Raw genomic sequence first — 17,317 nt, forward strand, 5'->3', positions numbered from 1 at the left:
GGCTTAAGTAAAAATAGAATAATAACATTATACATACTGTGCAATTTATAGTATAACCACCTAGATAATTTTTTTTTTTGAGACAGAGTCTCGCTCTGTCATCCAGGCCAGAGTGCAGTGGCGCGATCTTGGCTCACTGCAGCCTCTGCCTCCTGGATTCAAGCAATTCTCCTGCCTCAGCCTCCCGAATAGCTGGGACTACAGGCGAGCGCCACCACACCTGGCTAAGTTTTGTATTTTTAGTAGAGATGGGGTTTCACCATTTTGGCCAGGCTGGTCTTGAACTCCTGACCTTGTGATCCACCTGTCTTGGCCTCCCAAAGTGCTGGTGTTACAGATGTGAGCCACTGCACCTGGCCCCACCTAGATAATTTGACTAAAGGAAAATTGACATTCTCGCATAAGTTGGGGTACAGAAAATACCATCCACTTCCCATATACCTTTCTTTTCTTTTTTTCTTTTCTTTTTTTTTTTTTTTGAGAGAGAGTTTTGCTTTGTCACCCATCCACCCACCTTGGCCTTCCAAAGTGTTGGGATTACAGGCGTGAGCCACTGCACCATATACCTTTTTAGAAAGTTATATGAGATATTTTAGTTATCAGAAAGGTAAATCCATATTAAGGATGTGAAATTATGCTTTATGATCTTGGGCCTTAATAACATGCATAAATAACTAAGTCCTTAGGAGAATCTTTACCTTTGAGAGTCGTAGGTAACTGATTGCCTAGGCTGTAATATTGGACTTAAGCACATTTTCAGATTTGGGGTCTCCTCTAGAAGTGACTGCTTTCTGAAAGAAACTTTAAAAGTAAATCATAACTTTTCTCATTTTATGAAATGAATGCCCTTATTGGATAAAAGAAATTCTCTGGCAGAGCTCTTCCTTAGGCAGGGACTCATGAATACACTCAGAAGTGTAATTTTCTAGAAAATATGTTTAATTTAAAATGGCTTCAGCAGCAGCAGCAACAGAAACAGTTGAATATTACGTCTATGCTTAGTAAAAGACTGAAAGGAAATACAACCAAATATTCATGTGGTGAAATGATTATTTTTATTTTTGTTCTGCTTTTTTTTCTCTCAGATTTCCTTTCAATATGTATTTAGGCAAAATATGTGATCAGGGAGTTTATATAAGCACAACAAATGATTAATAACCTCACTGACCATGTTGACACAAACAAAGTAATGGGTTTTTTTGTTTGTTTTTTGTTTTTTGGTTTTTTTTGAGACAGAGTCTCACTCTGTTGCCCAGGCTGGAGTGCAGTGGTGCCATCTTGGCTCACTGCAACCTCTGCCTCCTGGATTCAAGCTGTTCTCCTGCTTCAGCCTCCTGAGTAGCTAGGATTACAGGCATGCATCACCATGGCTAATTTTTGTAATTTTAGTAGAGATGGGGTTTCACCATTTTGGCCAGGCTGGTCTCGAACTCCTGACCTCAGGTGATCCACCCACCTCGGCCTCCTAAAGTGCTGGGATTACAGGTGTGAGCCACAATGCCTAGCCAAGGTAACGTTTTTATCACATTGTTAAAGATTAACAGAATGTGTAATTTAATTTATGAAAAAGTAATATATGAACATTCATCTACACTTCTGTTAAAAGTGTCACAGTAAAGCCTATACATCCATCCATACGTAGTATTGGCAAGGGATCTTTTATGACTTACAGATATGTCCACTTTATAATTCTCGGTGAGAAAATCAAGTGTGATTACAACTATGTTAAAAAAATAACAAAACACAGGCTTACATAATCAGGAATGTACTGGTAAGTGAGCAACACTCACAGTTAGAGGAAGAAATAGGCTAACCTAATTAAGAGTGTTTACATCTGAGTATTGAATTTAGGGGTCACTTAGTTTTAGTCATAACTGTATTTTCCAAGTGTATATTTTATAATCAGCTTAATTTATTTTCTTTGCTCAGCTGTCTTCTGAGGATCCTGCTTTCTACGGGTTTCTTGTTATATATTTATGGTTTTGTTTTTTTTTTAATGCTATAATACTATTTGATTTCCATTCATTTTTGTCTTTTTTTTTTTTTTTCAGGCCAAGATAGCCAGGTTAACCAAACGCTTTGAAGCAGCCAAAGAAGATCTTAAGAAAAGACATGAAGTAAAGTTTTCTATTCTTGCGTAATTAATAATTAGCTCTCTAAGTGGTAATCTTTGGAAATGCTGAATTAGGAGGAAACTCTGTATTACAAGTCTGAAATTTGCTTTCATACTGTGTACTCCTGTGTGTAATTTGTGGGCCTTCAGCCCTAGAACTAATGAACCCCGTTCAAATCCTCATTTACTATTTCCATATATCAACATTTATATTTTATTTTAGGTTGTGCAATTCTTTTTTTTTTTTTTTTTTTTTGAGATGAAGTCTCTCTGTCACCCAGACTGGATTGCAGTGGCACCATGTTTGTTCACTGCAACCTCCGCCTCACGAGTTCAATTGATTCTCCTGCCTCAGCCTCCCAAGTACCTGGGATTACAGGTGCCCACCACCATGCCGGACTGATTTTTGTATTTCTAGTAGAGACAGGGTTTCACCATGCTGGCCAGGCTGGTCTCGAACTCCCAGCCTCAGGTGTCCATCTACCTTGGCCTCCCAAAGTGCTGGGATTACAGACATGAGCCTTTATGCCTGGCCCCTTAGGTTATGCAATTCTTGAAGCTGTATTTTCTGTCCATCTTTAAAATTAGGCTTCAGGGATTTGTCTTACCTTGTTTCTTTCATTTTGCATTCTTGTCAGTTTCCCAGTATGGTCTCTTACTATTTTCCCCAAAGTATTTTAGTATTCTACTGCCTGTAGTGTTCCTGTTCTCCCCTTTCTTCCCCATGTAGTCAGTCCCCTTTTATGCTTTAATTGTAATATACAGAGATTAGATTAAGTTACTTCATTGCCTTAAACAGTTTGAATATTTTTTAAAGTATACAATTAAGTCCAAACATTATAGCATAAATTGACTTCCATAGTCTGGCTTTTGCTTTTTGTTGTTTCCTTCATTTTTCCTTTGTTTATAATTTTGCTACTCTTCTGTTATTTCCTTTATTATTCATATTTTAATATAGTCTTTGTATATTGCATTATAGTTTTTAGTTGGATTTATTTTCTTTTCCTACTGAATTTTGTTTTTAATTTTTTTATTTGAACAAGTTCCATTTCTTCATCTTGATAGTTCCATTATCTGGCACATAGTACATTGCCAATACCAATAAATAGTAATCATTTTTCCTAGAGGTTTTCTGTACTGATGCATGTTCATATATTCTTTCCTGTTTTTGCAGCGACAGTACGTAGAGCCGTATGAACTCTTCCCCTAGCTTCACCGAGTGGTGAAATCTTATCACTATAGTACAGTATCAAAGTGAAGAAATTGACAATTTTGTTAAGTAGTTTATAGACTTAACAGTTTTTTTTTTACCAGTTTTTACATGTGTATGTAAAAATTCATTGTTGCATGCATGTCTGTTTGTGAGTGTTTATGCTTCCATGCAGTTTGATCACATGTATAGATTTATGTAGCCCCCATCACAGTCAAGATATAAAATTGTTACATCACCATAAGTGGATTCCCTCATGCTACCCTTTTGTGGTTTTATTTTTTTTATTGTTTGATCTGTCAATGGACGTTTGGGCCATTATTATCTTTGGGCTATTTTGAATAATGCTGCAGTGTACATGGGAGCGCAGCTATCTCTTCGAGATCCTGTTTTTAATTCTTTTGCATATATACGCAAAAGAGGAGTTACTAGGTTGTATGGTAATACCTTTAGATATTTGAGGAGCCCCTATTCTGTTCTTCATAGAGGCTGTACCATTTCACATTTATACCAGTAATGCTCAAGAGTTCCAGATTGCCCAAAACCTCACTAACGTGTTATTTTCTCTTCTTTTGATAGTGACCATCCTCATGGATGTATGTGATACCTCATTATGGTTTTGATTTGCATTCCTCTAATGACTAGTGATGTTGAACATCTTTTCATATGCTTGTTGGCCATTTATGTATCTCCTTTGGAGAAAAATCTCTTCAGGTTCTTTACCTATTTTAAATCAAGTTCCTTATTTTGTTGTTATTACTAAGTTGTAGGTATTCTTTATATATGCTGAATATTGACCCTTATATAAATTATTTGCAACTTTTTTGCATTATTTGTTTCCTTTTCTCTTGTTTCCTTTCATATACAGAAGTTAAGTTTGATGCAGTCCTGTTTATTTTTGCTTTTCTTACCTGTGCTATTAGTGTCATGTACAAAATAATCATTGCCAAATCTAATGTCATGAAACTTTTTCCCTGTGTTTCCTTGTAGGAATTTTTTAGTTTTAGGTCTTACATTTAAATCTTTAGTCAATTTTGAGTTAATTTTTATATATTTTGTAAGAGTCCATCTTCATTCTCTTGCATATATATATCTAGTTTTCCCAGCACCATTTATTAAAGAGGCTGTCCTTGTCCCATTGTATGGTTTAGGCAGTTTTATTGAAGATCATTTGACCATATATGTGAGTTTATTTCTGAGCTCTCTATTCAGTTCCTTTGGTCTCTATTTTTGTGCCAGCACCTCACTTTTTTTGATTACTGTAGCTTTGTAATATATTTTGTATGGTTCCCCACCCCTACCCCTTGGCCAACTTAACTTAGCCTAATATGTAATACGTTTTCAAATCAGGAAGTATGAAACCTCCAGATTTGTTCTTTTTCAAAATTGTTTTGGCAATTCAAAATCCTTTGAGATTCCATATGAATTTTAGGATTTTTTTCTGGAAAAAAGCAAAAACAAAAACAAAACCCACTATTGCAATATTGATAGGGATTGCACTGAATCTGCAGGTTGCTTTGGGTAATACAGATATTTTAACAATAAGAAGTCTTCCAATCCTTGAACACAGGATGTCTTTTCACTTATTTGTGTCTTTAAACTTTTTCCAACATTGTTTTGTAGTTTTTGTTGTATAATTGTTTTCTCCCTTTGTTAAGTGTATTCCTAAGTATTTTATTCCTTTTGATGCTATTGTAAATTATATTGTTCATTTCTTTTTTGTATTTTTTATAGTTTGTAGATATGCAACTGATTTTTGCAGGTTGATTTTGTATCCTGCAACATTGCTGAGTTTGCTTAGGTTTGAACAGTTGTCTTTAGGGTTTTTACATATAAGATCATATCACCTGTGAACAAAGATAATTATACTTCTTTTTCTGATTTGGATGCAATTTATTTCTTTTTCTTGCATAATTGTTTGGTTTAGGATTTCCCGTACTATATTGAATAGAAGTGGCAACAGTGGGCATGCTTGCTTAATTCCTTATCTTAGAAGGAAAGCTTTCAGTTTTTCACCATTGAGTATGATGTTAACTGTGGAGTTTTCATGTATGGCCTTTGTTAAATTTAGATAGTTTCCATTTCTGGTTTGATGAGTATTTTATTTATTTTTTTCCACGAAAGGGTGTTGACTTTTGTCAAGTTCTTTTGCTGCATCAATTAAGATGATCATGTGGGTCTTGTCCTTTATTCTGTTAGTGTCTTATGTTACATTGATTTTTATATCTCGACCTATCCTTGCATTCCTCAGATAAACCAACTTGGTCATGGTGTATAATCTTTTTAACATGCTGTTGAATTTGGTTTGCTAATATTTTCTTGAGGATTTTTATATTAGTATTCATCAGGGATATTTGTCTGTAGTTTTAGTATCTTCGTTCAGCTTTGGTATCAAGGTAATGATTGCCTAATAAATGGAATTTGAGAGCACTCATACTTGGAAGTACTCCTCTTGGAATACTACTAATTGTTTGGTAGTATCCTCCAGTGAAGCCATCTGGTCTTAGGCTTTTGTTTGTTAATTTTGTTTATTTTTTAAATTTATTATTTATTAATTATTATTATTATATTTTCAACAGAGTCTCACTCTGTCACCCAGGCTGGAGTGCAGTGGTGTGATCTTGGTTCAAGTGATTTGTGTGCCTCAGCCTCCTGAGTAGCTGGAATAATAGGCCTGCACCACTGCGTCTGGCTAATTTTTGTATCTTTAATAGAGATGGACTTTCATCATTTGGCCAGGGTGGTCTTGAATTCCTGACCTCAAGTGAGCCACTGCACCTGACCTTAGGCTTTTGTTTGTTAGGAGATTTCTATTACTGATTAAATCTCCTTACTAATTACAGATTTATTTATTTACTTTTAATAATTCAGTCTTGGTGGGTTGTGTGTTTTTAGGAATTTACTTCTTCTAGGTAATTAAGTTTGCAGGTATGTAATTGTTCATTGTAGTGTCTTGTAATCCTTTCCGTTTAGCATCAGTTCTAATGTCTTCTCTTTCTTTCATTTCTTTTCATTTTTAAAGTCATCTGTTTTGTTAGTTAGCCTAGCTAAGGATTTATCAATTTCGTTGATTTTTTTTTAAACCAACTCTTAGTTTTGTTTTGTTTTCCATTTTCTATTCTCTATTTTGTTTACTTCCGCCCTAATTTTAATTATTTCTTTCCTCTTGCTGGTTTTGGGTTTAGTTTTTTCCCCCTAGTTTTTTGAGTTGTAAAGCTAGATTGTTGATTTGAGATCTTTTTGTTTGTGTTTTACCACTATAAACTTCCTTCTTACCACTGTTTTCACTGCATACAATTTATTATATTTTGTTTTCATTTTCATTTGTCTGAAGATATCTTGTAATTTACCTTCTTCTTTGACTTGTTGGTTTTTTTTTTTTAACAGCATGTTTAATTTTCACATATTTGTGACTTTTCCTACTTTTCTTCTGCTGTTGACTTCAAGTTTCATTCCATTATGGTCAGAAAAGATACTTGGCATGATTTCATTCTTTTTTTAAATTTGTTAAGACCTGGATTGTGACATGTGACCTATCCATGAGAATTTTCTGTGTGCTCTTGAAAGAAATGTATATTCTGCTGTTGTTCGATAACTTATTCTATATGTCTGTTAGGTCCAATTAGCATATAGTGTTGTTAAAGTTCTCTGTTTCCTTGTTAATATTCTGTCTGATGGCTCTCTCCATTATTGAAAGTGGGGTATTGAAGTTTCCTACTGTTATTGTGTTGCTGTCTGTTTCTCCCTTTCATTCTTTCAATGTTTGTTTCATATATTTGGAGCTCTGATGTTAGGTAGGGAGGGGTGTGTGTGTGTGTGTATGTGTGTTACAGCTGGTGAATAGACCCTTTTATTGTTATGTCCTTCATTGTCTGTTTTGACAGTTTTTGACTTAAAGTCTATTTTGTCTTACAGAAGTATGGCCCATCCTTACTCTCTTTTTGTTACCATTTGCATGGAATATATTTTTCCATCCTTTCACTTTCATTCTATGTTGTGTTTTGGATCCAAAGTGAGCCTCTTGTAGGCAGCATATAGTTGGATCTTATTTTTAAAAACATTAAGTCAACCTGTGTTTTAATTGAAGAGTTTTATCCATTTGCATTTAAATAAACTGCTCATTGGAAGGAATTTACTATTGTCATTTTGTTTTATTCTCTACGACTTGTAGCTATTTTTTGTTTCCTGATTCCTTTGTGTTTCGTTGCTTTTTTTCTTTTGGTACAGTAGTGTGCTTTCATTCCTTTTACAATTCCTTTTGTGTATTTTCTGTAGATGCTTTCTCTGTGGTTACCATGGGGATTACATAAAATATCCTAAAGTTACAACTGTCTATGTTAAACTGCAAATAACTTTAATCATATAAGAGTACTACTCTATATCTGCCTTACCATGACTTGATGTTACTGATGTCATATATCACATCTTTTTATGTTGTGTATCTGTTAACATATTTTTAGTTTTTTAAAGCTTTTAAGTTCTATACCAGAATTAAAAGTGATTTATGCACCAATATAACAAGAATACAGGATTCTGTATTTTTCTCCTTATCAACCTTTACCTTAGAGAGGTTTATTTTTGTATGCCTCCATGATGTTGTGTGACACTTTTTAGTTTCCAGTTTAAGGACTTTCTTTAGCACTTCTTTTTTTAATTATTATTATTATACTTTAAGTTCTAGGGTACATGTGCACAACGTGCAGGTTTATTACATATGTATACATGTGCCATGTTGGTGTGCTGCACCCATTAACTTGTCATTTACATTAGGTATATCTCCTAATGCTATCCCTCCCCCCACCCCTCCCCACAATAGGACCCAGTGTGTGATGCTCCCCTTCCTGTGTCCAAGTGATCTCATTGTTCAATTCCCACCTATGAGTGAGAACATGCGATATTTGGTTTTTCTTTAGCACTTCTTATAGGACAGGTATAGTGATGAAACTCCTTCAGCTTTTATTAATCTGGGAAAAATTTTAATTTCACCTACATTTTTGAAGCATATTATTGCTGGATATAGTATTCTTGATTGGCAGTTCTTTCATTCAGCACTTTGATAATATATTATCTCACTCTTTCAGGCCTACAAGGTTTCTGCTGAGAAATCTGCGTGTTATCTTATGGGAATTCTCTTGTATATTGTTATGAATTGCTTTTCTCTTACTGCTTTCAAGATTATTTACTGTGATTCAGACAGCTTGGTTATAATGTATCTCAGTATAGATGTTTTTGGGTTAACGATAGTTGGAGGTCTTTGAGCTTCTTGAATTTGCATCTCCATTTTCTTCTTCCAGTTTCAGACATTTTCAGCAAATTATTTATCTAAATGAGTTCCCAGCCCCTTTCTCTCTGTCTCCTTTTACTTCCCTTATGTGTATAATGGTTTGCCTATTGGTGTCCCAAAAGTCCTTTAGACTTTCTTAGCTTTTCTTCATTCTGTTTTTGCTCCTCTGACTTGATAATTTCAAATGACCTGTCTTCAAAATTGTGGATTTATTTTTGTTTGATCCGGTCTGCTCTTGATTCCCTACAGTGAATTTTCATTTTCAGCTTCATAATTTCTATTTGATACGTTTTTACAGTTTCTCTTTATTGATATTCTCATTTTGTTCATGCACCCTTTTCCTGATTTTGCTGTTTTCTGTCGTCTCTTTCACCCCATTGGGTATCTTAATGATAGTTATTTTGAATTCATTGGCAGATAATTCATCGATCTCTGTTACTTTAGGGTTGATTTTTGGAGATTTATCTTATTTATTTGGACCATGTTTTTCTGTTTATTTGTATGCTTGTTGAAATTTTAGCATATGAAAAAACAGCCACATCTCCCAGTCTTTGTGGACTCTTGTACACAGGAAGGGCTTCACCAGTTGGCCTTGTTAGAGAGTCTGTGGGCCTCTAACATCTTTTTTTGGCTGTGTGTCTTCTCTGGGCTTTTACTTGTACTCTTCCATCTGAAGAGGTTTGCCTCTCCACTCTGAAGCTTCCTCTGGTACCTGTCTTTGCTGTAGCAGCCTCTGGTACTTTAGCAAGCTGTTGTGTTAGTGCTTCCCCTGCTGTCTGTCAGTGTTACTGCAATTTCTCTGGTGCTCTATCAAGTTGAGGGTCCTGCCTTTGGTCTCTGAGGCTCACAGGCATCCAAAGTGCCATAGTCACAGTTCTTACTACAGGTTAGTCCTCCATTTTGAGTAAGACAAAATCTAGTGCGTTGGGCATCTTCTTAAACAGTTGGATTCAAGCTCCACCTTTCTCTTTCCTTTCTGATGTAGAAGCTGTGTTGGGAGGTTGATGGGGTATAGTGAGTAAATACAGTATATTTTCCTAACTGTTCCAGTGTGCCTCTTTTTGGCCTTGTGCCATATCCTCTCAACTAGTTTGTGGAAATCTCGTGCAGGCAATATGATGCTTACCTTGTTAAGTCATCTCCATATGGGAAGCAGAGGGGACTTCCTGTTCTGACATGTTGCTGATCCTACCACAGTTTTTTAAAATCCTCCATCAAATGACTCCTGTGTTCTAAACCATTTGTTTTCTTGATTCCCTATGCATTTATTCTTCTTTTTTGTTTTTCTCCTGAAGTATTCTTTTAATCATTTTGAGTGTAGTAATTACTCAATGATGGCCAGGCACAGTAGCTCATGCCTGTAATCCCAGCACTTTGGGAGGCCGAGGATGGCAGATCACTTGAGGTCAGGAGTTCAAGACCAGCCTGGTCAACATGGCGAAACCCCACCTCTACTAAAAATACAAAAATTAGCTGGGCCTGGTGGCGGGCACCTGTAATCCCAGCTACTCAGAGGCTGAGGCATGAGAATCGCTTGAGCCTGGGAGGCGGAGGCTGCAGTGAGCCAAGATGGTGCACTCCAGCCTGGGTGACAGTGAGACTCTATCTCAAAAAAAAAAGAGCTTAGGAAGATGACAATAAAACTTTAGCATTTTTACCTTACCCTCAAGTTTCTATGTTATGTTTTAAAACATACGTTAGTATAGTAGTATGTGTTTATTTTAAAATAAATTGAGATACATGGCCAACACATTTTTACTGATGGGAATGTGTGTTTTAAAAAGTTTGAAGACCACTAATCTATACTGTTATCAGAATTACCTTTTAAAAATAGAAATCTGGACTCAGTACTTCCCTACTTAAAAGCCTTTAGTTATTTCCTGTTGCTAAAAGGATAAAGACCAGTCTGCTGAGCATTATTTACAAGGACCCCTTCAAATTACTGTATCTAAATCAGTGCTTCTCAGACTATCAGTGGTGAAAGATCAGGCTCCTCACTCTATAANAAAAAAACCTCAATGATGTGCTTAAAGATGCATTCCTTTCCCTAAAAGCTTATTTTTTAACCTTTTTACATTCGTATTACGCTGTTATTTTAATTTGCTTTTCTCTTGTTTTACATTTGTTTGTCTTAACAGCCAGATTTTAAGTACCTTTATAGCAGATTATCTTAATTCTATTGTTTTTCCCTCTACACATGTCTAATGCAATGTCATACTAGAAGGTTGAAATTATTGTTGTGTCATATAAAAAGTAGCAAGATGTATTTGTTGTTAAGAGTGATTAAGGGCATCTGCTCAATATAATTCTAAGCATTTATTACCTTTGGTTTAATATGTTATTCTTACACTTGACTTAGTCTTGAGTAAAGGTATTTTATTCGTCTCATTTTTTGTTTGTTTGTTTGTTTTTGAAGCATGGTCTGGCCATGTCACCCAGGCTGGATTGCAGTAACACAATCTCAGCTCACTGCAACCTCTGCCTCCTCGGCTCAAACTGTCCTCCCACCTTATCCTCCCAAGGAGGTGGGATCACAGGCGTGTATTAACACGCTTGGCTAATTTTTACATATATATATATATATATATTTTTAGAGATGGGGTTTCGCTACATTGCCCAGGCTGGTCTATAACTCCTGAGCTCAAGCAATCCTTGCCTGTCTCAGCCTCCCAACGTGCTAGTATTATGGGCGTGAGCCACTGTGCCCGGCCTCGTTTTAAGAGATAAATGATGATAGTGTTATTAATGACGGAGGCCTAAATAATGATAATTAGTATGTAGGTGTTATAATTCCATTTCTGTATTCCCTGGTTTTGGGGATAAAGGCTGAAATAAGTTGTTACTGAAGCTTAGATTTGTGACATTTTATGAAATAAAATTTAAGTCACACAGTGGTAGGTAGTATTTTTTTAAAAAACAACTTAAAAATTTTGATTTGAAAATTTTGATTTGTGACATTGGATACCACTTATTTGTTGAACTGCTGGTGCTAATATGATGCCTGCTACATAGTAGGCATTCACTAGTTATGTGTTAAATGAGTGAGTCTGATTATTCTTTAGATTTATATTGTTAATGTTTTTAAACTCTTAACAGCATGTGAGCCATTTTTGTGTTTTTAATTTGATCTTCATAAGAACAGTGAGATGCAGGAATTATTTTATTAATCTCTCAAATGATAAGCAGTTGCCTTCAGCAAAGTAAATGATTTGCTTAAGATACAATGAACAAGTGATAATGCCAAGATTCAAATTGTTGTCTCAGCTGGCAATGTTTCCCATTATATTAGAGCACTGACAGATAATATATTGACAGACATCTACAGGTCTTATTTTTTTTTTAAAGATTCCCTGTCTGTTGAGTTTTATATTTACCTTGATTTTTTTTCTCCCCCAGCATCCACCCAACCCACCAGTATCACCAGGAAAAACTGTAAATGATGTCAATAGCAATAATAACATGCCTTACAGGTGAGAATTCATAGTCTGTCTAGTTTTTAAATAACAGAACAAAGTTCTAATTTTCTTTATTTGGTCGAAGACTCTTGCAGTGTAATCATGGTATTTATGTGGAAATAAGTGGAATACTTGGTTAGTGTATTTTCTTTTTCTGCTTCATTATATTGTTCATCTGTGAATAATACTTTTGCTAACTTATTATAAGGCATTCTTTGGTCACTATGTATTTCTTTAACCACTTGTCTTAAATAGTATCCTCTTGAGTAATTGAGAAATGCTTCTGTTAAGGGTGAGAAAGACTAATGTCTGTACATATTAGGACCTACTTTTGGTATTCAGGTTAAGTACTGATAACAGACATTAGAATACAAGAGTTAAGACTCTTCCCTAATGCCACAGACCCCAGCATTTAGAAGTCTTTGTGCCAGCTATGCCTCACTGTTTTTGCTTGCAGTTTAGGGTTGTGAAACCCAAGTCTAGCCACCCTTTTTCCCCTATGGGCCACTGCTTATTCTAGATATCAGTTGGTTTTCCCAGAGTGGCATATCTGTTGACTATTTGTGTGTATATATATTTCATAGAAATGCAGGCACAGTGAGACAGATGCTGGAGTCCAAAAGAAATGTAAGCGAGAGTGCACCACCATCCTTTCAAACTCCTGTGAATACAGGTAACTTTTTTTTTAAAATACCAAAATACATTTTCTTAGGAATTAAAGGCTTTGGTTCTCTTTTCTTACATTCTTTTGAGGTTGAAATGGATTAAGAAATTGGGCACATTGGTCTAAGTACAAAAATTTTGTTAAAAATTCAGGATCAAACTGGGCATGGTGGCACATGCCTATAGTCTCAGCTACTTGGGAGGCTAAGGAGGATTACCTGAACCCAGGAGTTCGAGTCAACTTGGGCAACATAGTGAAATCCACTTTGTCTCTTAAAACAAAAAAATTTAGGGTAGTAGATAAGTATATGTGAAAATACAGTATAGATACTCAAATCTCTATTGTAGTAGTTCACAAACTTTCTGGTCTCTAGATCCCTTTACAATCTTAAAAAATTATTAAGAACCCCAGAACTTTTATTATGTGGGTTACATCAGTTGATATTTATTATCAGTTGAAATGAAGTAGAAATTAAACAGAAATTTAAAGATTTTTTTTAAATAATAGTAGGCTGGGCTTGGTGGCTCACGCCTGTAATCCCAGGACTTTGAGAGGCTGAGGCAGGCAGATCACTTGAGGTCAGGAGTTTGAGACCAGCCTGGCCAACATGGTGAAACTGCATCTCTACCAAAATACAAAAATTAGCTGGGCATGATGGCTGGTGCCTGTAATCCCAGCTACTTAGGAGGCTGAGGCAGGAGAATCGCTTGAACCCAGGAGGTGTAGTGCGGTGAGCCAAGATCACGCCACTGCACCCCAACCTGGGCGACACAGTGAGACTTTCTCTAAAATCAAATAAATAAATAATAAATTTAAAAATAAATAAATAGTAAACTCATAATGTCTAACACAAAAAACTTTTAAAGTGAAACTAAGTGTATTTTCCAAGCTTAAAAATAGTAGCACAAAGAGCATTATTCTCTTACATTTTTTACATATCTCTTTAATGCTTTGAGACATTAAGACAGTTAAAGATAGCTGTATCTTATATCTGCATCTGCTTTTAGTCTGTTTTAAAATGTTGATCTGGCTGACGCATATGAAGGAAATCCAGTCTTATACAAATATATAGATGGAAAAGGGCTAGCCCTTACAGATAATTGTGGATATTCCTTGATACTGTCCAGTAGTAGTTTCTTTAAGGTTGGTTGTGAAGTATAATCTGAAACCACACCAAAGAACTTTTCTAACTCCTCCATTAAAATGCATTTATTGGACAAGTGTGGTGGCTTACATCTGTAATCCCTGCACTTTGGGAGGCCCGAGGCAGGTGGATTGCTTAAACTCAGGAGTTCCAGGCCGGCCGGGGCAACATAGTGAAACTTGTCTCTACAAAAAATACAAAAAGTAGCCGGACATGGTGGTGCACACCTGTGGTCCCAGCTACTCAGGCGGCTGAGGTGGAAAGATGACATGAGCCCAGGAGATGTAAGCTGCTATGAGCCAAGATTGCGCCCGTGTACTCCATCCTGGGCGATAGAGGCAAACCCTGTCTTTTAAAAAAAAAAAAAAAAAAATTCCTCTATCTTGTACTTGCACATGGAGTTTTACTAATATCATTCATTGATCGTTTGAAAACTATTCACCAAGTTATGCAAATCTTCCACATATTGACACATTTTGTTAATATTATTTTTAAAAATTACATTTACTGATTTTACTATCAGTTCTACTCAGAGAAGCATTTTAAGGATTTAGGGAGCTGTCATGCTTTCAATGACAGATAAAAGTTTTTTCTAATGTTCTTAGTTTTGCTTAAAAACTCAAATGTTATTATTACTGATAAATACAGTTGGGCTTTTTTTCTTTGAAGTGACTGCCTTACCTAGTTTATTTCTAAGAAAAGATCTTCAAAATACCTACATGTGAATCATCAGTGTGTCTATAGGTCATTCTTTCAAGTAAAAATAGTCTTTCGTGGGAAAGACTGCTAGTTTAGTTTATAGCTCAATTGCACAAGCATTTTTCCTTGAGTTAACTATCCTACTTTGGCACGCAGTAGTTGTCTTATATGTACTGCCTATTCCTTCACATGGAATATTAAGAAAAGAACCCCTGTTCAAAAGTTGAGATATAGTAAAGTTACTAGTTTTTACTGCTGTATCATGGGGATTCTTAAGTAAAACTGACTTTGTTTTTTACTGTAAGCATGTGATGAAGAATGCAGCGACGTTTGGTCCGTTGTACTACCTTGATTTTTGTACTAAGCATCAGTAGTTTTACTCACCATTGCTTTTGCTCCATTGGTGCAAATGTCTGCTCATTTAAAAAGTCAAATAATGTCTCATTGTTATGAAAATAGTTTTGACATTGCAGACTCCCCAAAAGGGTCTCAGAAAACCCCAGGCACCCCCTTGGACCACACTTTGAGAAACTACTGCTCTAGTGAACCTGTGATTTTTGGAAAGACTATAAATCAGTGAGAAAGAAGTTTAGTCATGTGTTTTAAACCTGTTCCAGTGAGAATAAACGCAAGTAGTTGAAAACTGCTATAAAACTGTAGTGACCAGCATTTGTCAGCATTTGTATTTTCTCTGTTCTTCTGTATATGCTACCTAATTTCTTCTTAATTCATCTGTCAACTTCACTCAGTGCTATTTTCCATATCATACAATGTCAGTAGGGTGTCAGTAGTGGGAACCTCCCCCTAATAGTTCCTCTCCCAAGGAATTCAGTCAAACTTGATCCAAAGATACAGACATGGTTCAAATAATAAAATATAATGAGTAAGCTTACCTGTTATTCGTTAATGGTCATGATTCTTTAGATTTACTATTTGAGTTTATATATTACTTGCGTTATAAGGCATTTATAATGTTTTAATGTAGTTTCAAAATATATATTTTACTTAACTTTTTAGTATTTTTTATTTGTTTACTAGTTAGGTACTCTAAAGTGATTATAGTAATTTTCAGAGACCGTTTTGATACTCAGTATGTCTTGCATATTAATCATCATGTGCTGGTTTTGTAATATACTAAACCTACATGCAAAATTCTTCTAAGAATTTAATTCTAAATTAAATTTTGGAATTTGAATCTGGAAAAAATTTCATGATAAAAGACTTTAGTCTTTGCAATGTATTTAATCTATGCTAAGTCTAATGCAATGTATTTAATTTGTATCTGTCATATTTTCTTTGTTGATAAATTAATATAACCATTTAAACGAAGACTTCTGTTTTCTTTCTATAGTATCTTCAACCAATCTTGTCACTCCTCCAACAGTTGTCAGTAGTCAACCTAAATTGCAGACTCCAGTGACTTCGGGTTCCCTCACAGCAACGTCAGTTCTTCCTGCACCCAATACAGCTACTGTAGTTGCTACTACTCAGGTGCCTAGTGGAAATCCTCAACCTACAATCTCTTTACAACCTTTGCCAGTGATTTTGCATGTACCTGTTGCAGTATCCTCCCAGCCTCAGCTTCTACAGAGCCATCCAGGGACTTTGGTGACTAATCAACCATCTGGCAACGTTGAATTCATTTCTGTGCAAAGCCCACCTACAGTGAGTGGTCTTACCAAAAATCCAGTATCCTTGCCATCCTTGCCAAATCCCACTAAACCAAACAACGTTCCTTCTGTGCCCAGTTCTAGTATTCAAAGGAACCCTACTGCCAGTGCTGCACCATTGGGAACAACACTTGCGGTGCAGGCTGTTCCAACGGCACACTCTATTGTACAAGCCACAAGGACTTCTTTGCCCACAGTGGGCCCATCAGGACTCTATAGTCCATCAAATAATCGAGGTCCTATACAGATGAAAATTCCAATTTCTGCATTTAGTACTTCGTCTCCTGCAGAACAGAACAGCAATACCACCCCAAGAATTGGTAAGTCACCATGTAGGTTTAATGCTAGAAATGCAAGCATGTTAATAGCCTTGTAACGATTGAACTTTTTTTTTCTAAGTGGCTAGCATTATTGGAAGGACAAAATAAATAGAATTTTCTTGATTATTTTTAGTAATTTTTTAGATACCTGAGAGAAATGATGTTGCTAAAATGGGGCTTGAGAGGGGGTTTATTTTGAATTAGAAGTTAGTATCTGTGTTTTATCTTTTAGTAATTTTCCTAAGTTTGGTGAATTTTGAATTTATGGCTTTGCGGCAAACATTATGAGTTACTTTTATGATACATTTGCCAGCAATGTCTGTTTAAAACATTTTAAAGTATCAGATTTACATAATATATGCTTTTAAGAAAAAAAGGCACGTTTATGTTCCTTACACATTTGGAAAATCCTTTGTGCACTCATTCATAGCTTCCAAATTTGAACAACTTAAAAATAGATTTTCTTTCACATTTACTATAAAATGTTTGAGTCCTTCTTGTTTCATCTTTTCTGTTTTCCCATATGACATATTATATGATTGATTGTATTTTACTTAGAAATACTGCAAAAAGGAGAACTTGACTATACCTGTTTAAAATCTGCCAAACTCTGTTGTCTTCCTGGTTCCTGGAAAGAGTTTGTTTTATATGCATTCTTGAGCTTGCTTATTCTTCATTTCTGACTTCACATTTATCCGCACTACTTTTGGAAAGGCAGGGAAGGGTAGGCATCATGTGTATAGTCAAATTGCTACAGT

At 35.6% G+C, this 17,317-nt stretch overlaps 1 protein-coding gene across 10 annotated transcripts in view; it reads left to right on the top strand.

The window, feature by feature from the left end:
- The window catches only part of ATF7IP (activating transcription factor 7 interacting protein), a 141,141-nt gene that overhangs the window by 82,801 nt on the left and 41,023 nt on the right, over window positions 1-17,317 (top strand). For all 10 annotated transcript variants that reach the window (XM_017873354.1, XM_017873394.1, XM_017873380.1 and 7 more), the window contains 4 exons: window positions 2,052-2,117; window positions 12,004-12,077; window positions 12,647-12,735; window positions 15,921-16,559. In XM_017873354.1, the coding sequence (XP_017728843.1) occupies window positions 2,052-2,117; window positions 12,004-12,077; window positions 12,647-12,735; window positions 15,921-16,559 (868 nt within the window). The remainder of the gene's footprint in view (window positions 1-2,051; window positions 2,118-12,003; window positions 12,078-12,646; window positions 12,736-15,920; window positions 16,560-17,317) is intronic.

This window comes from Rhinopithecus bieti, unplaced genomic scaffold (assembly GCF_001698545.2).
Source record: "Rhinopithecus bieti isolate Rb0 unplaced genomic scaffold, ASM169854v2 scaffold_110, whole genome shotgun sequence".
Classification (NCBI taxonomy): Eukaryota; Metazoa; Chordata; class Mammalia; order Primates; family Cercopithecidae; genus Rhinopithecus; species Rhinopithecus bieti.